At 48.0% G+C, this 27,139-nt stretch overlaps 2 protein-coding genes and 2 pseudogenes across 2 annotated transcripts; 3 read left to right on the top strand and 1 right to left on the bottom strand.

Moving 5' to 3' along the window:
- Positions 1 to 241: 241 nt before the first annotated feature.
- LOC147983236 (uncharacterized) lies at positions 242 to 7,624 on the top strand (annotated as a pseudogene).
- Positions 7,625 to 11,627: 4,003 nt separating this feature from the next.
- Positions 11,628 to 12,323, top strand: LOC147983237 (uncharacterized). The gene has a single exon (XM_087540674.1). The coding sequence runs from the start codon at positions 11,628 to 11,630 to the stop codon at positions 12,321 to 12,323; it is 696 nt and encodes a 231-aa protein (XP_087396800.1).
- Positions 12,324 to 14,203: 1,880 nt separating this feature from the next.
- On the bottom strand, positions 14,204 to 17,617 carry LOC125534796 (putative ubiquitin-conjugating enzyme E2 23). Its single transcript, XM_087539466.1, has 4 exons — positions 16,133 to 17,617; positions 15,872 to 16,012; positions 15,160 to 15,639; positions 14,204 to 15,028 (listed from the first exon to the last, which is right to left on the bottom strand). Exons 1-4 carry the CDS (start codon positions 17,615 to 17,617, stop codon positions 14,204 to 14,206), a joined length of 2,931 nt encoding a protein of 976 aa, XP_087395592.1.
- A 7,997-nt stretch (positions 17,618 to 25,614) lies between these two features.
- Positions 25,615 to 26,364, top strand: LOC125534797 (cell number regulator 10 pseudogene; annotated as a pseudogene).
- Positions 26,365 to 27,139: the final 775 nt, after the last annotated feature.

The following is a 27,139-nucleotide window of genomic DNA, read 5'->3' on the forward strand; positions in this document are numbered from 1 at the left end:
AAAAACAGAGGAAGTACTGGATAAGTTGCTCTGTGTGGTTACTCTAAGGTAGCAGTGTCATACAGTAGCTTGTATGCTACCCTGCTGTGTAGGTAGTCACTTTGTTTAGAGTTGGGAGGCGTCATGCCAACACTTTACGATGCCCAGTATTATGCAATTAGGCTGCTCTTACAGTGTTTAATTGTTGCTTACTGATTCTACGTATCGACAGCTGTTGCATTGCAGGATCAAGCTTGTCATAATGACTGACGGGCCGTTGGACTTCTGGATCAATTGGGGGAGCCAGATCGGGGTTCTCTTGAGCCTCGCCTTCCAGGTCATCCTCCATCTCTTCGCCAACATACGGCGGCATAATAGCTCAGCTTTGCTGAGGGCTCCCCTCTGGCTGGCGTACCAGCTGTCGGACATGACCGCGACATACACTGCCGGTCAACTAGTCTACAGCAGCTGCGCTCCGCAAGACCACCAGCTAATTGCCTTTTGGGCGCCATTCCTCCTGCTGCATCTCGGTGGCCCAGACAACATCACCGCCTATGCCCTCGAGGATAGCAAGCTCTGGACGCGCCACTTGCCGACCCTTGTGGTGCAGGTTGCAGGAGCCGGATATGTCCTCTACAAGTACATCGCCGGCAGCGGGATCTTGCTCACACTGGCTGCCATCTTAATATTTGTTGTTGGTGTTGCCAAGTATGCTGAGAGGACATGTGCGCTCTGGTTCTCCACATTCAGCAGCCTCCAGAGCTCTCTCAAGTTACCGGGAGGTGATCAACATTTTTATATTAAGCATCAAGACTGGTATAATGACTTGGCGGCCGAGTGCGTCCTGCAGCATGCTCACTCCCTTTTTCATATATGCAAGCGTGGGATAGTTGATTCAGTAATCAAGCTGGATGCTTCAGATAGCTCGAGTAAGGTGGATTCTGAGGTAAGGGAAATAATACAGGACCTTATGAAAACCCGCGAGCGCATGTGGAGGGTGATGGAGATGGAACTCTTCCTCATGTATGACATCCTATACACCAAGGCAAACGTGATCCACTCTTGGGTTGGCTACTGCATCCGTATCATCTCTCCGCTCGCTGTCACTGCCTCACTTGTGTTGTTCCAGCTGAGTGAGAAAGATGGTTATAGCCGAGTCGATGTTGCCATCACTCACACCTTGGTGGGTGGCGCCTTGGTCCTAGAGACGAAATCACTCCTCAGTGCACTAGGGTCGAGCTGGGCACTTGGCTTCTTGTGTGCCACGCGATGGGATTGGCTCCGGCATTTAGCTCTCTGCTCTGGAAGATGGCATCGGCTACGGCGCACACTTATTCCTCTTCGTCGGTCCTGGCCTGGCAAGATGATCATGACAGGAAGCACAAGGAAGTGGTCGGGCACCATTGGGCAGCACAACATGCTGCGGTTTCGTGCTGGACAGGTAGATCCGGTAAGTCGCAGACTCGGCAATCTATTCAAGATGCTGGGACTCGGTGAGTGGTGGGACAGGAGATACTACTCATTCACTGTCGTTGTCCCTAAGAAGGTCATGAAGCTTGCTCAAAAAATGAGGATCTCACCGGATGATATAAACACAATGGGCTTGCTCAGGCATAAGTGGGGTGAAGTGGTACTAGCTAAGAAGTATCCTGAACTGTTCAAGAAGTTGGAGGACTGGCATGGAGTTGACTTTCATGAGAGCATCATCTCCTGGCACATCACCACCGACTTGATCCTCGCAAGTGAGGAAACGGAAAAGGGCCATGATGCTGACCACCATGTGGAGACAGTTAGGGCACTGTCCAACTACATGATGTTTCTCCTCGTGAACCGCCCCTACATGCTACCAGGCCTTCCTCAAAACTAGTTGTACAAGCAAACCTGCGTCAATCTGGAGAGCCGATGTAAAAATATAGACCTCGCTGGTTCTTTGGGTGACAACTTCTGCACTGTGCTCAAGAAATTGTTCCGGCCGCGTCATCACTGGGACTTGAAATATTCTGAGCTTGAGAAGAAGCTGGCTAACCATATACTGAAGTTGCCGAGTGACCATAAACCCTCCGACTCTAATACTTCTCGCCTCAAGTATGCGTTGAGTATTGCTGAGATATTACTTAAGAGTAAGGCGGTGAAGGATAAGGTGCGTGTCAGCGGTCCTAGCTCTGCAGCTGATACTAAAGATGATCATGACGATGCACGGGAGACAACATCTTCAGTTCGTGGGCCGGAAGCCCGGCCCACTCGTCGTCGAGCCCTTCCCCAGTGGCTTGCAGGCCCAGACTGGACCCGCTAAGGGGATGTAACGATAATCCATATATTAGCTTGTGCGTGTGTCTTTGAGATCTAGGATTGGAATGGTGGCTTCGGCCGAAACTACTGTAGCTCGCTGTGAGGGAGGTTGGGAGGAATAGCCATGGCTACGGCCGAATTCTGTTGATCTGCGTCGGCGTTCACATTTGGTATCAGAGCAGTTCCGATCCTGGAGATTCCTTGCCATCCGCACGCTACCCGTCTGCATATCCGCCGTCGGAAGGAGGCCATGGACAAGCTCTCGGCGGAGGGGAGACACATCCATGAAATCCTCAAATCCTCGATCTACGACGACCTCGACCACCGATTCAAGGTACATGGCGACGACCTGCTCAAATCGATGTCCAAATTACTGCAGGACACGACCCGGACCTTGGATGGCCTGATTTCCTCGCGGATTGATGGCGCTCGGTCCGAATTCAACCTGGATCTAGAGCAGTTATGCCAGGATATGGACCGGCCCGAGAAGTTGGAAGGGGATCAGCGACCAAAGAGCTCGTCGGAAACCCGCGAGACAGCTTCAGTTAGGGAGATTTTCCCGTCAGAGCCCTCAGCCCAGGATCGGCTCGAGAGAGGAAAAGGGCAACCGTTGTATGTACCGCCACCAGCGCGCAGGCTGCGTGATCTGCAATCCCCGCGCGACAATCAATCACCCAGAGAGTTCGGCGCCGGAGAAGTGTTCGAGCAACTCCATTCAGGCCCAAGGGTCGAACTGCCCAAATTCGATGGAACTAATCCCAGATTGTGGCAGGCACGGTGCGAAGATTACTTCAGGCTATGGGGCACTCCTAATAGCAGATGGGTCTCGTTTGCTACATCATAGTTCGAGGGAGCTGCTGCCCGCTGGCTAGAGTCCGTACAGAGGCGAACACCCCACCTGAATTGGCCTGAATTTTGCCAAGTTCTGCAGAACAGGTTCGGGAGAAATCAACATCAGAATCTGCTGAGAAAAATGTTCAGAATTGCACAGACTGGCAGCGTAGAAGACTATGTGGAACAGTTCACCGAGCTCTACGATCAGTTGACAGCCTATGAGGATAATCCAGATGCACTTCATTACACTACTTGATTCATTGATGGCCTAAAACCTGGGGTGCGGATGACCATTGCAATGCAGAAGCCCCGTGATCTGGACACAGCTTATGAACTAGCTCTCCTGCATGAGGAATTGGGTGATAGTACAGGCCTACAGCTGTCAGGCAACAGCAAGAGAAGTACTACTCCTATAATTGTCAATAGCTCTTGAATGCGCAGTAATGAGGACAGGAGGAGTTTTGATAGCTCCAGGCATGGCACTACTGATGAGAAATGGGCTACCCTGCGAAATTACAGGAAGGACAAGGGTTTATGTTTCATCTGTGGGGAGAAATGGTCTAAGGACCACCAATGTAAGTCAACAGTGCAGTTACATGTAGTGCAAGAGTTGATTGAGCAACTCCAAGGCCCAGCTACAACTTCCCCTGACAACACTGACAGTGACTCAGATAATCTTATGCTCATTTCAGCAGCTGCTTGCGAACAGGGACCCTCGAGCATGTCTTTCAAACTGTGTGTACAGATGCAGGGCACTACCATGCAGTTCTTGGTTGACTCTGGAAGCACACACTCCTTCCTTAACCATAAGTGGCTTCATAAACTGAACAATGTTAAAACAATCAAGCCTGTCTCCGTCTCAGTTGCAGGAGGTGGCAAACTTCAGTGTGATAAACAGATCAAGCAGTGTCTCTGGAGTTGCCAGGGTAATGAGTTTTACACTGATTTCAGGTTGCTGCCATTGGGAACTTATGATGGAATACTGGGGCTGGACTGGCTCTCTTGCCACAGTCCTATGCAGGTTGACTGGGAACAAAAGTGGCTGTCCTTCCACTACAAAAACAGAACTATCACGCTGCAAGGAGAACTTCCAGAGGAGTGTGCTTACACAGTCATTGCAATATATGCCACAGAAACTGCAACAGTTACTGCTTACCTACCTGAAATTCAAGCACTACTGGACAAATATCACGAGGTGTTCGCTGAACCTGTTGGTCTGCCACCTAGGAGAGAATTTGATCACCACATTCCATTGGTGCCAGGAGCCCAACCAGTTTCCATTCAACCGTACAGAATAGCTCCATACCTGAAAACCAAAATGGAAAAACAAGTTGCTGAGCTGCTAAAGAATGGATTAATTAGACCCAGCAAGAGTCCTTTCTCCTCACTTGCTCTCATGGTCAAAAAGAAGGAGGAAGGCACATGGAGACTAGTCATAGACTTCAGACATGTAAATGCATTAACTGTTAAGGGCAAATATCCCATCCCAGTAATTGAGGAGTTGTTGGAAGAATTGGCAGGGGCTCGTTGGTTCTCTAAACTAGACCTCAAAGCTGGTTACCACCAAATCAGATTGGCTCCAGGGGAAGAGTTTAAAACAGCTTTCCAAACTCACTGTGGCCACTATGAATTCCTTGTGCTGGCCTTTGGTTTAACTGGTGGACCAAATACCTTCCAGGGATCCATGAACAGTGATTTGGCCCCAGTATCCAGAGAGTGTGCAGTGGTATACTTTGATGATATCTTAGTTTTTAGCAAAACATTCCTAGATCACTTGAAGCACCTGGAACAAGTGTTGGGTATTCTGCAACAGAAACAGTGGAAGGTGAAGTTGAGCAAATGTGCATTTGCCCAGCAAGAGATTGCCTTTTTGGGGCATGTTATCAGTGACAAAGGTGTCTCTACTAACAGTACAAAGATTGCTACTGTCCAAGAATGGCCTACTCCAGCTAATGTGAAGGAAGTCAGGGGTTTTTTGGGCCTTACTGGCTACTACAGAAAATTCATCAGGAACTATGGCATTATTAGTAAGCCATTGACAGATCTTCTTAAGAAGGGGGTGCCATTTCTGTGGACTTCAGTCACTGAGACTGCTTTCTCTACACTTAAAGAGGTACTTACAAGTGCTCCAGTTCTGGCCCTTCCTGACTACTCTAAGCAATTTGTTGTGGAAACAGATGCATGTGATGTGGGGATAGGTGTTGTTCTCATGCAGGAAGGTCACCCTGTAGCATTTGTGAGCAGAGCATTAGGCCCAAGAAACAGAGGGCTGTCCATATATGAAAAGGAATACCTGGCTATACTGTTAGCAGTGGACCATTGGAGGCCATATTTACAGTGTCAGGAGTTTGTCATCAGGACTGATCAAAAGAGCCTCTGTAATTTAACTGAACAAAGAATTCACACACCTTGGCAGCAGAAAGCACTAACAAAGCTGATGGGCCTCAATTACAAGATTGTGTATAAGAAGGGGCTGGAGAATACTGCAGCTGATGCCCTCTCCAGGCGACCACACAATGAGGAGCAGCTGCTAGCCATTTCTTGTGCACAACCTGAGTGGTTAACAGAAATTCTGAACAGTTATACACAAGATCCTGTTGCTCAAAACCTGTTACAACGGTTAGCTGTACAACCTGCATCCAAAGATAGTTACCAACTAGTGCAAGGGCTCATCAGATACAAAGGAGCAATTTGGATAGGCAACAATCCCCCTCTGCACTCCAAAATATGTCAAGCTTTCCATGACAGCCCTGTTGGTGGCCATTCAGGATTTCCAGTGACATATAAAAGAATCCATGCCTTGTTCAAATGGGTGGGAATGAAGAACTTTGTCAAACAGCATGTTCAGTCTTGTCTAGTGTGTCAGCAGGCTAAACCAGAAAGAGTAGCATATCCAGGTTTACTTTCCCCCCTTCCAGTACCAACACGAGCTTGGGATACTGTGACCATGGATTTCATCTCAGGTTTGCCTTCTTCTGACCAATTTGACTGCATCATGGTAGTGATTGACAAGTTCACGAAGTATGGTCATTTTGTCCCAATGAAGCATCCTTACAATGCACAGAAAATTGCAGAACTATTCTTAGATAATATCTATAAACTACACGGTATGCCCAGACTGATTGTATCAGACAGAGACCCGGTTTTCACTAGTCAGTTCTGGCAGTTGTTGGTAAGAAGAACCGGTGCTACACTGAATATGAGCTCAGCTTATCATCCTGAAACAGACGGTCAAACGGAGCGTGTTAACCAGCAGGTGGAATGCTTCCTCCGTTGTTTCATCAGCGCACACCCGAAGAAATGGGCCCGTTGGATTGCCCTGTGTGAATTTTGGTACAACACGAATTGGCATTCGGCTCTGAACAAGTCCCCGTTTGAAGTGCTCTATGGTCACAGCCCTCGTTACTTTGGCATTACGCCGTCAGATACTATAGCTCCAGTTGATCTTCAGCAATGGCTGGAAACCAGAGCAGTGGTCCAACAATCTGTCCGTCAGCATTTGCTTCGTGCCCAGCAAAGGATGAAAACGCAGGCTGATAAGAAGAGAACTGAACGCGTCTTTTCTGTTGGAGATCATGTGTTCCTCAAGTTACAGCCTTATGTTCAAGCCACAGTGGCTCATCGCTCCAATCATAAGCTGGCTTTCCGTTATTTTGGGCCATTCGAAGTGTTGGACAAAATTGGTGAAGTTGCTTACAAATTGCAGATGCCAGAAGCTAGCAAGATACATCCTGTCTTCCATGTGTCCCAACTGAAGAAATTTGTTCCTGCCACTCACCAGGTATCTAGCTCGCTCCCTTCTGATGACATTCATCTACAGGTTCCATATCGCATTTTGCAGCACCGCATGCGTCATCGTGGTACGCGCTCCATTGCGCAAGTTCTTGTGGAATGGAGTGGGAGTTCTCGGGACAAGGCTACCTGGGAGGACAAGGACTCCCTCCAATAGCTGTTTCCGCGGGCGTTGGCTTGGGGGCAAGCCGCTTCTCAAGCAGGGGGGAATGTCAGCGGTCCTAGCTCTGCAGCTGATACTGAAGATGATCATGACGATGCACGGGAGACAACATCTTCAGTTCGTGGGCCGGAGGCCCGGCCCACTCGTCGTCGAGCCCTTCCCCAGTGGCTTGCAGGCCCAGACTGGACCCGCTAAGGGGATGTAACGATAATCCATATATTAGCTTGTGCGTGTGTCTTTGAGATCTGGGATTGGAATGGTGGCTTCGGCTGAAACTACTGTAGCTCGCTGTGAGGGAGGTTGGGAGGAATAGCCATGGCTACGGCTGAATTCTGTTGATTTGCGTCAGCGTTCACAGTGCGCCTGCTGCTAAACCTATGGACCAACTTCCTAGCCTATGCAGCCAACCGGTGCAGTAGGGAGTCACATGCCAGGAAGCTTAGCAGTGGTGGTGAGTTCACGACTGTCGTGTGGCTTATGATAGAACACCTCCGCCAAATAAAAGAAGACTCAAACGAGGAGCAGAGTCGTGATGACGCTCCTCGTGTTGCTGTGGGAATTTTGTAGCAATTGATGTTAAGAAAATAAATGTAAGACTATGAAGTTGAATAATATGATGGTGTTCAATGTTTTAGATACAAAATAAACGGCTGACATCCAACTCTTGATAGGCTGATATCATGTTTCTCTAGGTTTACAAAGTATATATGCGTGGTGGAGCTGATCCCATGTTTACCAGAAGGAAAAATTGTGCAGGTGTAGAGACGGACTTGAGGATCCAAGCGCCCCAAAGGTGGTAAGGTGCAACTACTGCATAAGTTACACAACTGCCATATTGTAGCTAACGATTATTGTCCTGGTCTGTAGCTAGTTTGGAGAAATGTTCATGTAAGAACCTGAATAAAATTATTTTTTCTTTTACTGACTTTTTAATTTTTATTTCATGCGCGGTCGTACTTATTCATATGACTGAATGTGTATGCAGAGCATGGGATGGCAAAAGTTATTCTGCATCTCAGTGTGCGTTGGCATGTGTCATCATATTGGTCTTGCTTCTTTTCCTATTCACTTAAAGCATGGAAACAAGGCATTGTTGGAAATATGAGCAATTAACCGAATGATTTTATTATCAAAAATAGTAGATAAAGCATGACTAATATAGTAGTGATAAAACAAGTTATGCGATCTGACAAAGAGAAGGTAAATAGCACCTTCATATATGAACTGTAACTAAACATATCTAGAGCAGACAGTATAGCAAGTTGCATATATGAAGTAGAAGCTAACATATCTAGGGCAAACATTAGAACAAGGAACTGTGGCAGGGCCTCTAACACAAAGAGCAAGAACACGTACGGGACAGCAGCAGCAGAAGCACTGGACTTGGGGTCGACATCCTCGCCAGCCATGTCGTCGAGGAGGTTGTCGACGTTGGGGAAGAAGTCATCGTCGGGGAAGTAGTCGTCGGAGTCCGGGGCGTCCGTGACGAAGGAGTCAGTAGTCGCACAGAGCGCTCCCCAAAAACCTTATCACCTTTCTCCCGTACAGGACTCAAAGAGGTGCGATTTCGAAGGCCTACTGTCCCATCACGGTGCACGCCGCAAGCCGGGATGAGGAAGACAGCAGTAGCTCAACACGCCGCAAGCCGGGATGAGAAAAAATAGATACGTGTTGAAAAAGATAAACAAGAAAAACAGGAAAAACAAGTCTCATGAAAAGCAGAAACAAAAAAAGAAAACCATAGAGAACAGAGAAGAAAAATAAAACCATAGAATGAGAAGGAAAAAAGAAAACCAAAACCCACAAGAATAACCAGGCTACAAAACATTGGAAACCCGATAAAAAAGAAAAATAGAAAAAACATACGCTACAGTGTTTGGTCGACCCACTATTTCCCTCCCGTAGGCAATTCCTAATAGGAATCAATACGTGCGAGAAATAGCGGTGAGCAACTATGAAAGGGTACCTTGCCGGGCTTCCACAAGGGTCACTCTCTTGGTATGCGAACGTGCCAAGTGGTGCGCCAAACCACTGCCATGTGTCGCTTGCTCGACTCTCTCTCTTGATTTTTTTTTACTTTACGTGTGGTAGGGTTTTAGATTATTTTCTTTGGCTTCTCGGTTTTGCATGGGTTTCCTACATTTTGGAGCAAATTACTTTTGACGCACAATTGTGCTTCTTGAAAACGAAAAAAAAGTATGCTTCCATGAGAAGATTAAATTTGCTTCCACAAGAACACATATTTACTTCTTGAAAAAATATGTTTTCACGAGAAACGCAGATTTGCTTCTTGTGAATGCACATATCATCATTTTCTCTGTATGAACCTATATATTGCATTCCCATTTCTTCCTAAAATATCCTACAACAAAACCTGGATTGGATCCAAAATTGACTGGTTAATGTGAGCTTATTCATGCGATTAGCCATTTTGCAAATAGGAATTCATTTTTAACTAGCTTTCATGCTTTGGTGAGGCGTATGAGATTTTTTTAGATGACCTATGTTGTGTAAGAGGCATATATCTATATCATCTGACCGATTGCATAAGATCTAGAAATATGTGCTTTAGCGAGAAGCACTGATTTGCTTTTTTGCTTCTCGGTGAAAAAATGTGCTTCGCGAAAGGGATTTTTTTTAAAAACCACAACCGTGCTTCCGGGCTCCCTTTTTTCTTCCTTTTCTTTGTTTTTTGGTTGCCTTTTTTTGATTTTTACTGGATTATGTTTTTTTCGTTGTTTTTTCAGATTTTTCTAGAAAAATTCATGGAAACGTGTTAACATCGGATCTAATTACAGAGATCTCGACTCGAGAAATGCAATGGTGGATATTGTTCAGGATTCGGTCACACTGTTCAAGTAATAGAACATTTTGAATAAACAAATATACGAAAAAGGGAAAACACAGCGGGTGCAGCAAGTCAATTTTGGTGGGACCCATAGTGGCGGGGCCATGCTACACCTACTTAATTTTACTTACAGATTTTACGTAACAGCCAACAGGGAAGATTGGGATTGGAAGGGGCCCACACCCGTGAAAATCAGGAGGGGTGATAGAAATTTGTTAGGTAGGTTACGTGAGCCTTCGTAATAGCTAGATTTTGTAGATGTAGGATTATTGGTGGCCGCATCTCTGCAACGAGTTCCCCAAATTGCAAATCCCCCACAGTTTCCAAACTCTTCTCCTGAGCCATGGCGGAGACCGTGACCGCGAGCTCTCCCCGGCGCTTCCTGTTCCTAACCATCGTTAGGACCGGCCGCCTCCAGGACCACCTGCACCATGTAGCTACTCCTTTATTTCTCTGCTCGTCTGGAGCTTCCAGCCACCGACGGCCTCCACGCGCGGCGCCTAGGCTGTCTGCGAGCACATCTCTCAAACGCCACTTAGACGAGGTGTGGCAACTTATTTTAATTTTCTTTTTGCGGGGGAGTGGATTTCTTTAACCTCCTATTTTCACATTGGACATAACACGTCGAATTTGTGTTATTGAAGGCGGCAGTCAGTCTGAACTCTGAACTGCCTGCCTGCCTGCTGCCACATTGGTCACAGATTAGAGTTGTATTTATCGATTAGCATATGATATTGATGCTTGATCAAATGTAGCTTTTATACTACTCTCATAGTATCAACTCACAAGTCTTTTATAGTACGATGATGATGTGGTTGGACACCGGAGGGTTAGTCCGTAGAAGATATATACAATTATAGTCAAACATGCTAGACTTCTAGGGTTTAGCCATTACGATCTCGTGGTAGATCAACTCTTGTAATACTCATATTCATCAAGATCAATCAAGCAAAAAGTAGGGTATTACCTCCATAGAGAGGGCTCGAACCTGGGTAAACATTGTGTCCCCCACCTCCTGTTACCATCGACCTTAGACGCATAGTTCGGGACCCCTACCCAAGATCCGCCGGTTTTGACACCGACATTTGTGCTTTCATTTATGCACCCAATCTCATGCGATTCCTCACCTTTTTCAGCATTCTTAAATTCTTGGTTGAAAGTGGACAGCTAGTTGACACTCCTGGTTGGTTTGCATGAAATATCAGAATCACATCTATATTGACTTGACAGTGTACTTCCTCTGTTTTTATTTACTCCGCGCGTATTAGCTTTGGTCAAAGTCAAGCTTTGTAAACTTTAACTACATTTATAGACAAAAATATTAACATATACAATAACTATTCAATACCATCAGATTCATTATTGAATGTACTTTCACATCATATAAATTTGCTACGATATCTATTTATATTCATTTCTATAAACTTGGTCAAATTTTAAGAAGTTTGACTTCAGTCAACTCTAATATACAGATAATATACAGAGTAAACAAAAACAGAGGATGTACTGGATAAGTTGCTCTGTGTGGTTACTCTAAGGTAGCGGCTGTGTAGGTAGTCACTTTGTTTAGAGTTGGGAGGCATCATGCCAACACTTTACGATGCCCAGTATTATGCAATTAGGCTGTAAATTATGCAATTAGGCTGCTCTTACAGTATTTAATTGTTGCTTACTGATTCTACGTATCGATAGCTGTTGCATTGCAGGATCAAGCTTGTCATAATGACTGACGGGCCGTTGGACTTCTGGATCAATTGGGGGAGCCAGATCGGGGTTCTCTTGAGCCTCGCCTTCCAGGTCATCCTCCATCTCTTCGCCAACATACGGCGGCATAATAGCTCAGCTTTGCTGAGGGCTCCCCTCTGGCTGGCGTACCAGCTGTCGGACATGACCGCGACATACACTGCCGGCCAACTACTCTACAGCAGCTGCGCACCGCAAGACCACCAGCTCATTGCCTTTTGGGCGCCATTCCTCCTGCTGCATCTCGGTGGCCCAGACAACATCACCGCCTATGCCCTCGAGGATAGCAAGCTCTGGATGCGCCACTTGCTGACCCTTGTGGTGCAGGTTGCAGGGGCCGGATATGTCCTCTACAAGTACATCGCCGGCAGCGGGATCTTGCTCACACTGGCTGCCATCTTAATATTTGTTGTTGGTGTTGCCAAGTATGCTGAGAGGACATGTGCGCTCTGGTTCGCAACCTTCAGCAGCCTCCAAAGCTCTTTCAAGTTACATGCACGTGGTAAGCATCACCAACATTTTTACATTGAGCATCAAGACTGGTACAAGGACTTGGAGGAGGAGCTCGTCCTGCAGCGTGCTCATTCCCTGTTTCATATCTGCAAGCGTGGGATAGTTGATTCGGTGATCTTGGTGGACTCAGAGGTGGGTTCTGAGGAAAGGGAAATAATTTAAATTACCGATAAAGTAGCACTCGATTCAGTGATGTTGGTGGACTCAAGAGGTGGGTTCTGATGAAAGGGAAATAATTTAAATTACCGATAAAGGAGCAAAACAAAAAGAAGTCACCGATAAAATAGCACTCGATGAATCCATGTCAATTATTAATTCTTGTTACGGCTTTCATCACATTTTCTCTTAATTTCTGAAAATAACGTATGCAATGTATGTGCACATAAAATGGCCCAGATAAAGAGCTAGGGGTCCAGTAATGTGCTTGATGGATCAAGTAGGCATGCTCTATTATTATCAAACTGGAAGTACTTCACGTCTGACAGTTGCTGGTTCGATTTCTATACGACGAGGTTGAGTACTGTTTTTATGAGCTAGGAATGTAATAACCAAAGGCACGATGACAAATCAATGTATCTGTACCGCCAAACAAAATGTATCTGGAAGTACGTCGTGCCCTTTGAACGACTCTAATCTTCATTGGAGAGGCTTGAAACAAAAGGGACCAGCTATACATAAGCCGCCTGCAAATTAATTTACTTTGGGTAAGTCGATTTATGAGCCGTTGGATTAAGATCTTGCAGCAATCCTTCTTTCTTCTTCCTCCAGCCTTCTTCTTCTTTCTCCCACGTAATTGACTTAGCCAAATTACAAATTCAGGCAACTTACATGTAGCTATTGTGCACAAATATATACAGCGGTCACGATGACTTAGCCTTCTTTTCCTTGAGCATCAGCCAAGAAGTTCCTTGCTCAATCACTAAGTGGTAGTGTGGTACGTCTATAGGTGACCTCCCGGCCTTCACAAACTTTCTCAGAGCTTTTACAAACTTGGAAGCTTTCAAGCGACTTTAACCATCTAGGAGTCCCATAACAGAAAGAGTAACGAGACTGATAAAGAACTCGGAGGGGGGGATCATGACTCTAATTTGGCTCGTCAAAATCACGGATCTAGGTCTCCTCTTCCTTCTACAACACTTACATTTGAGCTTGGGATCCAAGACTATAATGATGATGGCAGGACTGACATTGGAAACCTCTTCTTCGCAGCGGACCCATACGCGTGCAACCAGGTCATAACCCACACCATGCCCACAAGATACGACCGCGACATCGACGTCACCTTCGTGCCCATGTACCGCGCCATACAAGCCAACATGTGTGTTTCAGCCTCGGTCTTCTAACGCCCGGCACCACTGTTTACTACATCTACGGCGAGATCACCGCGCACCATGAGCTCTACGGAGATGGGAGTGTAATGCTGTTTTTCCGTCGAGAGGGGGACGGAGCAGAGGTTGTCGGCGGCAAAATCCTGCTGCTGCGGCCTTGGGCGGCTGTTCCAATATACTTGAGACTTGAGGTTGCAACCGATCCTGGGCATGGTGCTGACGGTCGTACCATCTCCTTCCAAGGTGATCTTACCTTCTACGGTGCCCAGTATGAGAAAGCGATTTGCAATGCCGACTATAGTGTTACAGTGGAGATTGCATATCGGCAATTTTTTTCCGTGCAGAGGGAGGGATAATCATGATGCGTTGTAGGTTAACGTTGTTGGTACATACTATCAAAAGGGCCTGTGCTTTGCAAACTGATACTTTTGATTCTTATACTTGGGTGTAACTGAAATAATTTGGTATTTTCTCCTCCAATAATAAATGAAAATAAAATATAAGTTTGGTTTCTAAAAAGGAAACATAAATTAAAAAATGGAGAGCCCGTACTTTAACTATTTACGAATGATATAAAAGAAATATTAAAAGTAAAGAGGCATTTATCACTAGTTGGATAAAGTCACAATGATAATGCAAAAATTATACATACACGGCAATACAAAAATGTATATACTAGACATACGCAACCAAAGGACTACTGCACTTGATGATCTAGTAAGCACGTTGCACTCCATCGCTGCCGATAAGCAGGTCATGCAGCTCGTGGAACTGGTCACACTCACACCCCTCGGCGCCAATCTCTGCTAGTGCTGCCACGAGCTTTGGCAACACGTTGGAAAGCGCCAGTCTTAACCCGGTCGAGCATGATCTATCCTCCTTACTTCCTTTGGTGGCGCATGCATCACCATCGAGCATGCCAACTACGCACCCTCTTAGGTAGGCCTCACATGCTCGAAGAATGAACCTCCCCCGGCGGCAGAAGTGATCCTTGACGAATCCCTCAAATCCACTTGGCGGTCGTCGCAACAGGTGGAGCATGGTCCGAAGGGTGAGCAAGTAAGCATTTTCATTGTATGGCAATGTGTTGCGGCATCCCTCTGGCTTGTCGACTAGGGTCTGATAACCGGCCTCATTGTAGTATGGTTGGTCGTTGAGTATTAGACCCTGGATAGAGACGACGACCTGCAGGAGACTGGATGTAGCTGGTGACCAGACTTCAGATGCCTCTCCACCAAAGGTGTTGAGAAGGCTGAGGCACACTGTGCCAGAGTTGTAGAGGTTGGGGTTGAGGCGGAGACCGAATGAGTGGTAGTACACCGTCGGAGGCACATCAGGATAGGATGGCGGCAGGTGCAGGTCGAAGAAGAAGAGCCCGTCGTGGTAGGGTGTCCCGCCCGCACCAACTATCACGGCCCTGAGCAGGTCCATGCGATCCTCGAACACGCGCACATATATGGTGTCTGGCAAGTTGTTGTTCTCTAGTATTTTCCATTCCTTTTGCACTGCTTTGACCCACCTCTTTCCATCACTAGCGCCCTGAAAAAGAATGGTAAAATTTCATGTTCTGATGTTGAATTAAGGTGGTTTTACAAATTCAAGTAAAATCTGAAAACCAAGCCTTATATGTGGAAACAAAAAAGAAATGTAATTTTGGGTGGTGAACCCACCTGCCCCACGCTGTCGATGTAATGGTGATCAAGAGGGCTATGCGTAACATCAAAATATGGGAAGTGAAACTGATCTTCATCACCGGTGGGGTGTTCAATATTTTTGACCTTCTCGGCACAGCCATCATCATCAGCACATGTGTAGTTGCTGGTTAGTGCAGCCGGTATGGCGTGAATCGCATCATGATTGCTTGTACTGTGATGACCATTAGGTACAGCCACATGAGCTCCCTCATTGGCCGTCCCTCCAGCTAATTCCGAGCCAAGTGACGACGACAACAACCTATTGCCAAAATATCTCATGGTTTGAGCCAACGCTTGGCCTACCTGTTGCGACATATACTGGATGATAGCACCCTTCCGGCTTGCTTTTGTTGCTGCACTTTCATCTTCATCCACCGAATCGTTGTCCTCCTCATTTGCTGAATCAATGTCACCCTGGACGTTGCTACCTTCAGGTGGGTTTTCTTGTTCATTGTACTGCAATCAACATCATATGTTTATTTAGGAAGCCGCGTCAATTGATTACTAAACAATACTAATATCTTAACAAAAGATTGCAGATAGTTCAGTTCAGTCGTCTTTTTGTATTGGGAATGCAGTTCAATCATCATTGATAGTAGAAGTATTAGGTGACTAGGAGAATTGCCTGCAGCTTGCTACAAACCTATATAGATGCATAGTAATGCCAGATAGATGTTTAGGTAGATACCAGACTATTAGCCAAATCCTCATCTTCACGCTCACCGTCGACGCTGTTAACGTCCACCCAGTCGTCGCCGTCACCGACCATTTCAGCCTCTAGTTCCCAGTAGTACTGCTCAGTGACGATACTAATCTCATTGGGCAACACCTGAAACACAATTGACCAACAAATCCATGAGTGGTTATTGAACATGAGCTGAGAAGACTGCAGGTGCAGATACATGCATGTGGTAATAGAAGCTGGAAAAACCATACTGCGGGTGCATACCATTGACACGGTGCTGTCGGCCCACTTGACTTGGACACACCCATCAACAAGGTCGACAACATGGCCGACCCAAGAAAGATTGGCTGCTGCTCTAACCTCGCTGGCATCAGGACATCCCGACGGTGGCCGGCGTACGACGACATGTCCATGGAAAGCATGGGGACCTGGTTGCAATGCCAAGTCATAGGCGCTCACGGTGTCGATCTCTGTGGCCTCGTCGGGGCTCGACGACTCTTTGAACCATGACACGCCTACTGTCTGGTCCTCGGAGTTCACGCATCGGACAATGCCGACACGCCTGGTCTCAATAGTCTGTGCACCAGTAGCATTGTCTACGACGGGTACATCATCGGCTGCGGCGTTAGCGCTGGGCGCCACGCCGTCAACAACGTAGAACCCCGGGAAGAACTCGTGCTCGCTCGTCATCTGGTAGGGGAGAAGACAAGTGGACGGCACCCCACTCTGCCTCGTGACGGTGGTGCGGGTGCTGGCGACGCTCATGGGTTGCTCGACCTCCGCCGGCTGCCTCTGCCGCGTCCGCCTACGCCCATCCAGGTGGAGGAGCTTCCGGTGGAGGTGCATCGTGTTCTCCTTTTTCGGTGCTTGTTCTTGTGTGTCTCGAAGGAAGCAGCGATCCCCGACGCCCCAGTAGCAATCGTAGGCGGAGCAGAAGAAGGTCAAATCGGCAGGATCCTGGTAGGCGGGAGGAGCGGACTCCTGGACTAGCCGCGGGTCGGCGCCGTGGTGCACAGAGGCGATCCAGTGGACGAGAGCTCCCATGATGTGAACCTTGGCGATGGTGCCCACTTTGCGGCTGGGCTTCCAGTATCCACGAAGCCACCGACAGTACTTGAAGCCGTCCGCCGGCGAGGTGACACGCAGGCCCGGGTAGAAGCTCGATTTCATCCGGTCGTCAAAAATGCGTTTGTTTCTGGCCACGACTGGGCATAGCTTCGTCAACGGCGCGCCGCCGATGACCCTGCAGAGGGCGCCGTCGTCAAACACCACGTCGAGCTCGAGGGGCACCTTGACAACCCGTCCGAGCCACGGCCCGGACACGACAAAGTCGCCGAGGCAGAGCTCTCGGACGCGCCGCAGGCATCCCGGCGCCACCCCGGTCATCATCGCCATGACCGGTGGCTCCCCGTGTCCGACGAGCTTCACGAGGTCGAGCGTGGTGTTGGATTCCGTGACGACGCCGACCCGACCATGAATATCTGACGCCGACACGACGAACTGGCCACTGCGGAAGTAGCCCCTGTCTATGATGGTGATGTTGCGTGCCTCTGCGGTCTCCATTGTGCCGTCGACACGGAAAATCCTGAACGTGGCAGCTGGGAGAAGAGGTTGGCCGGTGTAGTATAGCCCCGGGAGATTGGCCACCATGCCATGGTCGCCTTTCGGCCCGACCCTCACGAGGTCACCCTCCTGTATCTGATGAATATTGGTACTAGATGCCACAGCATCCTCGGCGACGGCGTCCATTGCAGCTTGCGGTGTTTGTTTCTTCTCGCGCGCGGGCAGTCGGTTATTTGCTCAGAAAAGAAAAGCTCCTGCTGCCTGCCGTTTAGGTTTGAGTAGATCGGAATTTCTGATGTTGATTTTGGCACGTACGCAGCTGTATATATTGGTATCTTGGCAGGCATGTTTTTCCGGGTGTTTGAGACTTTGAGTTGAGGTCGGACTGTACGTACAGACATCCGATCCGAGAGGAAGATAAGGTCGGAGCCCGGCCGGAAGTGGAAACGGACTCCCCTTGGGTTTATCTTCTCTTGTGCCTCGTCAAGTCGTGAGTGACATTTTGACGGTGTCCACACGCAGAGAAAAAAAATGTTTTGGCATATCCGCCACCACATGCATTCTTGCGTCAGCATTCATAAAAGTTGCCCATTTAATATATTTTTCTAATCCGGAAATTTTAAGAGTAAAAAGCAACCGTGGTCTATGAATTTGTGTAAAATGTGCACACTATTGGTCACAAACTATTGCAAAACCAGGTCGCACTAGCAAAATACGCATGCGATGCAATGAATCCAACATAAACTAGCACTTGTGAAAAAAGTAGTGATATATACCAAAATTATGTTCCCTGCACAAGTAATTCCCCAACAGCGTGCGGGGTATCATATTAGATTAGTAGTCCCTCTTTTCATATTTCTTGTGTTCAAGTTTGAACTAGAACCACGACAAGAATTATAGAATGGAGGGAGTACGTGGAACATAAATCTGTACATTGTACTGTATTGATACATTGAGTTAATAGAGCCTACTACCCGAAAAAAAATTAATAGTGCCTACTGGATGGGGTGTACGAAATAAGATATAAGATAGTATGTCTACCCTACTTGCATGTATACAAATATACATAGTGCTCCCTCCCCTCCCGCGACGCTCTTGTGAGCACCGAGGGGTGGGGGGACCCTAGCACCGGCCCGGGGCCCTCCTCCTCACGCCTCCCTCCCCTCGCCGCCGACCCGACGTGCTCGTGGACTAAGCGCTGCCAGCGCGGGAGGCGGCGGGGTGTTCCTCCTTCCCCCGCCCGGGCCAACGGATGCGGGTTCCAAGATCGAGCGGCAGCGACAGCAGGGCAGGGGGGAGGGGGCGTGAAGGGCTGAGGTGTGGTGGGGCGCGGGTGGGCTCCAGCGGTGCTGGCCCTGTTGGTGTGCGGCCAGATCTGGGCCGTGGTGCGGGCCGGGAGCGACGCGAGCTGCGGGCGTCCCGTCGGGGGCGGAGGCGTGGCGGCGGTGGCAGGTGGGCGGGCTGCACGGTTTCTAGGCGTCCTGTCGGCTGGATGGCGGCGACAACGCGGTTGGACTCCCCGGTAAGCTTCCTCGGGGGTTGGTGGCGGTCCTGACGGGCCCTCCTTGTCGGTAGATGGGGCTTTGTCAGTGGCCTTGGGTGGCTCTGCACTAGACGCCGAGGTGGGGCGGCCCGGGGGTGTGTCTGGGGGGAGAGATTTGGCTGGAGGGATGGGCGGTGCCGACGTGCTCGGGCCCCCGTCACCAGCACAGGGTGTGCCGGTCTGGATGCGTCTGCTCCCCCACCTCCGCCTTTCCCTGGATGCGTTCAGGCGGCTGTAGCATCGGCGATCTTCAAGGCGGTACACATTCTGCGGTTTGCCGGTCTAGGGTGTCCCTTGGTCCAAAGCTGATCCTTTTGGATGATCTTGGGGGTGTCTGTATGTTGGGCGGCGGCCCATGCGACGCGAGGCGTGGCGTTCGTGGGCGGAACCTACGTCTCGGGTGTGGGCGGGCAACCATGGCCTTGTGTGAAGGAAATATGCCCTAGAGGCAATAATAAAGTTATTATTTATTTCCTTATATCATGATAAATGTTTATTATTCATGCTATAATTGTATTAACCGGAAACATAATACATGTGTGAATACATAGACAAACAGAGTGTCACTAGTATGCCTCTACTTGACTAGCTCGTTAATCGAAGATGGTTATGTTTCCTAACCATAGACATGAGTTGTCATTTGATTAACGGGATTGCATCATTAGGAGAATGATGTGATTGACTTGACCCATTCCGTTAGCTTAGCACCCGATCGTTTAGTATGTTGCTATTGCTTTCCTCATGACTTATACATGTTCCTATGACTATGAGATTATGCAACTCCCGTTTACCGGAGGAACACTTTGTGCGCTACTAAACGTCACAACGTAACTGGGTGATTATAAAGGTGCTCTACAGGTGTCTCCGAAGGTACTTGTTGGGTTGGCGTATTTCGAGATTAGGATTTGTCACACCGATTGTCGGAGAGGTATCTCTGGGCCATCTCGGTAATGCACATCACTTAAGCCTTGCAAGCATTGCAACTAATGAGTTAGTTGCGGGATGATGTATTACAGAACGAGTAAAGAGACTTGCGGTAACGAGATTGAATTAGGTATTAAGATACCGACGATCGATTCTCGGGCAAGTAACATGCCGATGACAAAGGGAACAACGTATGTTGTTATGCGGTTTGACCGATAAAGATCTTCGTAGAATATGTGGGAGCCAATATGAGCATCCAGGTTCCGCTATTGGTTATTGACCGGAGACGTGTCTCGGTCATGTCTACATAGTTCTCGAACCCGTAGGGTCCGCACGCTTAACGTTTCGATGACAGTTATATTATGAGTTTATATGTTTTGATGTACATAAGGTTGTTCGGAGTCCCGGATGTGATCACGGACATGACGAGGAGTCTTGAAATGGTCGAGACATAAAGATTCATATATTGGATGACTATATTCGGATACCGGAAGTGTTCCGGGTGATTTCGGAGAAAACCGGAGTGCCGGAGGGTTACCGGACCCCCCCCCCCCCCGGGAGAAGTAATGGGCCTTATGGGCCTTAGTGGAGAGAGAGAAGGCTGGCCTAGGGCAGGCCGCGCGCCCCTCCCCCTCTGGTCCGAATTGGACTAGGAGTGGGGGCGCGGCGCCACCCTTTCCTTCTCCCTCTCCCCTTCCTTTCCCCCTCCTAGTAGGAGTAGGAAAGAGGGGAGTCCTACTCTTACTAGGAGGAGGACTCCTCCTCCTGGCGTGCCATAGAGGGCCGACTGTCCTCCCCCTTGCTCCTTTATATACGGGGGCAGGGGGCACCCCAGAGACACAACAATTGATCTGTTTGATCTTTTAGCCGTGTGCAGTGCCCCCCTCCACCATAGTCCACCTCGATAATACTGTAGCGGTGCTTAGGCGACGTCCTGCGTCGGTAGAACATCAACATCGTCAACACGCCGTCGTGCTGACGAAACTCTCCCTCAACACTCGGCTGGATCGGAGTTCGAGGGACGTCATCGGGCTGAACATGTGCTGAACTCGGAGATGCCGTGCGTTCGGTACTTTATCGGTCGGATCGTGAAGACATACGAATACATCAACCGCGTTGTGCTAACGCTTCCGCTTTCGGTCTACGAGTGTACGTGGACACACTCTCCCCTCTCGTTGCTATGCATCACCATGATCTTGCCTGTGCGTAGGAATTTTTTTTAAATTACTACGTTCCCCAACATTGTGGGGGGGGGGGGGGAGGGCTTGGTTGCGGCTGGTTGGCAGAGCTAGGGTATGTCGGAGGGGTGCGAGCGCCGGAGTTCATCACTTGCCCAGTGCTTGTACTGGTCGACAGCGATGGCGGCCGTGGACGTCGTATCCTTCATGAAGGTGCCGTGGCGGTGCTCTCGGCCCCTCGCATGTGACTCCACGTGAAAACATGACATACGGATCAGGCGGTGGCGGATATCCGTGGGCGTCCCCTTCTAGGAGGCACTGTCTTGGAGTCACTGCTCAGTCATGTCCGTCTCACCCCTCCTCATCTCTTCTTGGAGTTCTCCGTCCTCTCCAAGTGGTTATCCTTCGTCATCTTTGGTTAGCTTGGTAGGCGGTGGCATTGGGGGACGGTGCCCGACACCTTTGTATCATGTCTTGGGTGTGTGTTGTGTGCGGTGGTGGTGTGTGTTGTATCGGTTTGTCCGAATGTATGTGATGATGTTTGCTTTATAACATAAAGCGGGGATACAAATATATTGGTCTGGCGGTTAATTATAAATGATATAGACCCATTCATGTGCCATTTACCCCTATCGCTCATGTTATATGTTACGGAATACATAAGGTAATTATGACTTAATAAAGGTAGTGTACATAAGAAGATTCAGAAGATCAAATAGAAATTATGCATTATATGCCAAATGTTCTGTTCTTGAAAATTAGTTTGCATATTCAATCTACACAAACATTAAGCTAGCAGAATATTTGGCAAGGAAAATATTCCTTTCAACTAGTTTGGGTAATAATCCTACACAAATTCAGAGGGCCATGTTGGACGGATGGGATACTTTGACACAAGGCATTATCAAACGAATCGAGGGACAAACCCAAGGATAATTGGCTGTCTAGAGAAGGGGCACTCAGACCCAACAACTTGCTTAGAGAGTGACCCTCCCTCAAGGGTGAGGTGAATTTATTAAGTCTTCCACCACAACAATGAATATTGTGAAGTTTTAACAAGCCTTTCTTCCAATGAACATCCAGATCATCAAGAAGATCCACTATTAGGGAAAACCCTATAGGTAACCACTTAGTAGTGGCGCCCCTTATTTGACCCACGCTACTACTACTTAGTAGTAGCGCGGGTGCAAATTGTGCGCTACAGGTAAGGCATAGTCGTAGCGCAGGGGTGGCAGTACGCAGGGGTCTAAAATCTGCACTACTACTAAGTGGTCCCCGTTGTGCCCCCGGGATATGCAGTAGTAGTAGCGCAGGGGTGGCAGTAGCGCAGGGGTGTAAGACCTGCACTACTACTAAGTGGTCCCTAAAAGGGCCACCTCTACTTTTGAGCAACACAATCCTTTCCATCGTCGCCTCATTGTTGACCCTACTCACAGATGACCTCCTCACTATCGTTGGCACAATCAAAGTGGACACGATCTAGGTAGATTTTGGATGAGAAGTATATTTATTGAGATAGTGATAATGCCATAATGTATATCATGGTGGTGGCCCACATGTGCCGGTATGCTCATATCAAAACCGATGTGAAATTTTTGTCTATACTCGCGGGAGTAGACCCTACTCAATCCTTTCCATCTTCGCCTCATCGTTGACCCTACTCACAGATGACCTCCTCACTTTCGTTGGCACAATCAAAGTGGACATGATCCAGATTGATTTGGGATGAGAAGTATATTTATTGAGATAGTGATAATGCCATAATGGATATCATGGTGGTGGCCCACATGTGCCGGTATGCTCATATCAAAACCGATGTGAAATTTTTGTCTGTACTCGCGGGAGAAATTGGAAATGCTCCTAGCTCCTCAAGGTTGAGATCCTCTACCTTGGAGAAGACATACTTCGATGATGTCCCCGTTCATCCTTCCTTGAGCTCTTATAAGCATTCGATGTCTTTTTCTCTCTGGTACTCCGCGTCGGGATCTCTCCCATGGTATCCAAGACAAATAAAGAAATGAACAAAAACAAAGGGGTAGGGAGATTTCAAAGAAAACTTAACAGAGGCATTGTTTGGGATCCCTTTGTAGTTCTCATGGGAACACTCCTATTTGTAGCTTATATCTTAATTAAGAGGGTTTTTTGTTTCCTGTTGAACTACAAGTGGCATTGTGTTAGTCTCAGATACATATCTTGTTGTCGGGATTCTTCATATGTTGGTCGGGCATATATATTGTAATACACATTTCTTTTGAATCATTTGGTTGCATGTTCATTACCTAGCAGGCGGAGCCAACCACCAGAAACTCTGATAGAGAATTAGGGCAGAGAAGAAAAGAAGGCAGCAGAGCTCCAACACGTGAAGGGTTGTTAGGGCGTGGGCATAAGGATTTGCCCAAAGTAGTGTGTTGACATCACCTCAGTGTAATGAGGCAATTAATTTTATTGGCATTCCTGATAGTTAGTTGTTAGATGCCGTTGTCTTGTCTTCCTGAGCAGGATACAACACCAAACAGACCAAAAAAACACCTAAAATGAAGCATGAGCCCTCTCAACTACCAAGGATAGGATCCACCACGCATCAATGGCCCTAAGGCCACAGGAGTTGAGGCAGATCCCGCTATAGCGAGACCAAAGTGCGAGGGATCCGCCGCTATTTGGCATAGCCTGCGATAGCAAATCCCTAGTCCAAGTGGCTGGATGCAGTTTAGCCAACTTGACTTGAAAGAATTCCTTCGCAGCATTTGAAAATTACAGCGCACGATCACACTGTATGAAGGCATGAAGTAACGACTCACTGCCATGTCCACACATCAGACGTACTACTCATCATCCCGAATGTCGCGCCGCACCAATTCACCATACGAAAATGAAGTCTGTCATGGAATTGTCCTATTATTGTCATAGCCCATAGGGGGCACATTTCAGAGTATTTTCTTTTCCTTATAGTACGTACTATTTTTATCGGGAGATGGAACATGGAAATCATGTGCCACTTATTTTAGCGAGTCCAGCTAATAATAGTGCACGCTAACTTTTTTAGTGCTAGTAAATCGTGGGAACCAACATATACAGGAGCCTTGGCCATCCCTATATATAGAAGCATGGAAAAATACCTATATATCCTTTTCTAGAATCGTATCGGACTACATCCAACTTGGTTCTTACTTCTGTAGAATCCATATTGTTCTAGCCTCTTTTTATTACATAAATCAAATAAGCATGTGGAAAGATGCTTATAGAACACATGAGATGATGGAGTTGGGGGTTCAGTTAGAAGGCTACGTGGCAGAATCCTATGAGTCGAAAACATTATCCAACGAATGATAATGCTCGGATTTGCAATCTCTCGACCGTTGGATCAAGTCTATCCAATGGCTAACATTTAAAACTATTGGCACACTATATGGTGGTATAGATATAGATATGTGAATCTATACTAATATGCAACTAAAAACTAACATTCGATTACAACCTATAAATAGAACCTAAAATTCATGAACATTGTATAAATTCTTAATATTATGAATCTAACATCATCAACATATGTTAATCAAATATAAGTGCATACTTACTTACATGTACACTGCTTGAGCGCGACGTGGAGGAAGGATTGGTATTTGCCTCGACGGAGGATCGGTTGGCTGGCAGCAACGTTCGAGGACGACGGTAGCAGCAAGGATGGAGGAGGAGGGGAGGGCGACGGGTTCGGGACAGTGGGGGAGTTTTCAATTTCCAGATGCGGTTCGGTTTTCATGTCGCGAGTCAAGGGTGGTTTTGGCTGAAAAGGTTTAACTATCACCGCGGGAATAGCAGCGGTGGGCAGAGCGAAAGGCCCGCCATGTCGACTAGTAGCAGGAGGCGGCAGTTAGGGCCCGTCACAGATAACATCCAAATATCTAGAATTTAGTTTGTCCCGTGTTAATATAGTTTATCCGGGACGAGCATGCGTTAGGCCCGCCACTGTTGCCTAATGAATTAGTGGCGGGCATGACTTCAGCGCCCGCCATTGGTGGATTTCACCACGTGGGCAAATTGGAAGAGCTTATATATATGTGGTGGGCACGTGGTAGTGCCCGTCACTACTGTGGCACTACTGCTATGGAATATCCAGAATAGTTGTGACGGGTTTTTGGCCGCGTCCGCCACTAATTTGAGTTCACCTATGGGCCTTTTTCATAGTGGTGATGAGCCCTCCAGGGCAGGATCCACCACACATCAATGGCCCAAAGGCCATAGGAGAGGAGACAAATTGGTGATGGTGCCGGCGAGAGAGGGGAACCCGAAATATGGGTGTCTTTCGAAAGAAAGCCGCGTGGAAGAATATGAAGTCGATCATGGAATTGTCCTATTATTTTCGTAGCCCATGGTGGGCACATTTCAGAGTATTTTCTTTTCCCTACAGTACGTACTATTTTTATCGGGAGATGAAACATGGAAATCATGTGCCACTTATTATTGATAGTCTAGCTAATAATAGTGCTGCCTAATTTTTTTTAGTGCTAATAAATCGTGGGAACCATACAGGAGCCTTGGCCCTCCTGCTGAGGCCACCCGCTTGCCCCTCGTCCACCAGTGGCCGGATTGCTATAGGAGGAACGGAACGGGTTCATTCGGCTTGGCCGCCGGCCGGTACGAGCATGCCACCAGCCACCGTGGAGGCCAGGACCACCCCCTGGTCCACGGGACTGTTCGACTGCGCCGAGGATCAGGGCGTCTGCTTGATGGGGTGGTGCTGCCCGTGCGTCGCGGTGGGGCGGATAGCGGAGATCCTGGATAAGGGGGCGACGTCGAGCGGCACCGGCGCGGCGCTCTACTTTGCGGCGGGGCTGCTGACGGGGTGGCAGTGCCAGTGGATCTACTCCTGCGTATACCGTACCAAGATGCGCGCCCAGTACGGGCTCCAGGAGACGCCCTGTCCCGACTGCTGCGTCCACTTCTGCTGGCTCGAGTATTGCGCCATCTGCCAGGAGTACCGCGAGCTCCGCAACCGGGGCTTCGTCATGGACATCGGATGGCACGCCAATGTGGAGCTACAGAAGCAGCAGGGCCGCAGCGACGGCTCCATCGTGCCGCCCGCCACGCAGCACATGATATGACAGACACGTTCATCGGAGGGCGGTATATATAAATTGGTGGTGCTAGCTAGCTTAGCTACGTCCCTGTTGGATTGGATCCATACTTAGTCTTTGCTGATAGCAAATCGCAACGTATGTACGTTGTGGTTGGTTTGCTTCTTCCATTTAGTAGGCAGGCATCCTTGTTATGAGGTTTCAGGTTTTCATGCTGGTAATTAAGTGGTAACCATCTTTAATTCTCTCTTTTGCTCCCCGGCCATCACCTGTTTGTCACGATGTTGGTTGGTTAGGAATAAGATAGTCTGTAATTAAGAGGGAATTGGGGATTCGGGGACGAGAACATATACTAGCCTAGTGGGTGCCTAATTGTAGTCCCATACGGACAAAGACATGAACATATATTTTTCGACGAGGGGAATATATTAATATCACGCAGATACCAATTACGCCCGGCCTCTGCAACAACACAATATCGTAAAGACATTACGGATGCACAGAGCTAAAAGACAAAAAGAAAAAGAAAAAGAAAAATGAAAAATGAAAGAAAGATCTCGCTATAGTGATCAATTCCTTGTAGCTACAGCATGAACCATCACCTGGACAACACCCGAAATCCAAACTCTCCAAAAGCGACGCCTCCAAGAAGGAAACAGTGCGCAAGCACCGTCATCGCCCGATCATAGATCTTAGGTTTTCACCCTGGAGAAGATTCGCGCCCTCAAAACAATGCCTTCAACAAGGTCACTGCCAGGCACAACCAATTAAGGCCAGGCCTTGGGTTTTCACCTTGAAAGCTAAGACATTGTACCCCGCCTGTGTTGTCGCCCCCACTTGCCGATGCCGCTGCTACGAGTCACGAATCACCAAGCAAAGTCCTCATTGCCACGAAGACTCGATCCGCAATTATAAGGCCTCAGACCTCAGCCGCCATGACGTTCTCCGCCATTGTCATCACATGGAAATCGAAATACCGACGTGTCCCATA

This window comes from Triticum urartu, chromosome 2A, assembly GCF_056163025.1.
Source record: "Triticum urartu cultivar PI428250 chromosome 2A, HENAU_Tu73, whole genome shotgun sequence".
Lineage (NCBI taxonomy): Eukaryota > Viridiplantae > Streptophyta > Magnoliopsida > Poales > Poaceae > Triticum > Triticum urartu.

Bases quoted from the DNA above. Each gene is read 5' to 3' on its own strand.
- LOC147983237 (XM_087540674.1), top strand. From the start codon at position 11,628: ATGACTGACGGGCCGTTGGACTTCTGGATCAATTGGGGGAGCCAGATC.
- LOC125534796 (XM_087539466.1), bottom strand. From the start codon at position 17,617: ATGGACGCCGTCGCCGAGGATGCTGTGGCATCTAGTACCAATATTCAT. The intron at 16,013-16,132 runs GTATGCACCCGC...ATTGTGTTTCAG, and splicing joins CCGACAGCACCGTGTCAATG to GTGTTGCCCAATGAGATTAG. The intron at 15,029-15,159 runs GTGGGTTCACCA...ATTCTTTTTCAG, and splicing joins ACATCGACAGCGTGGGGCAG to GGCGCTAGTGATGGAAAGAG.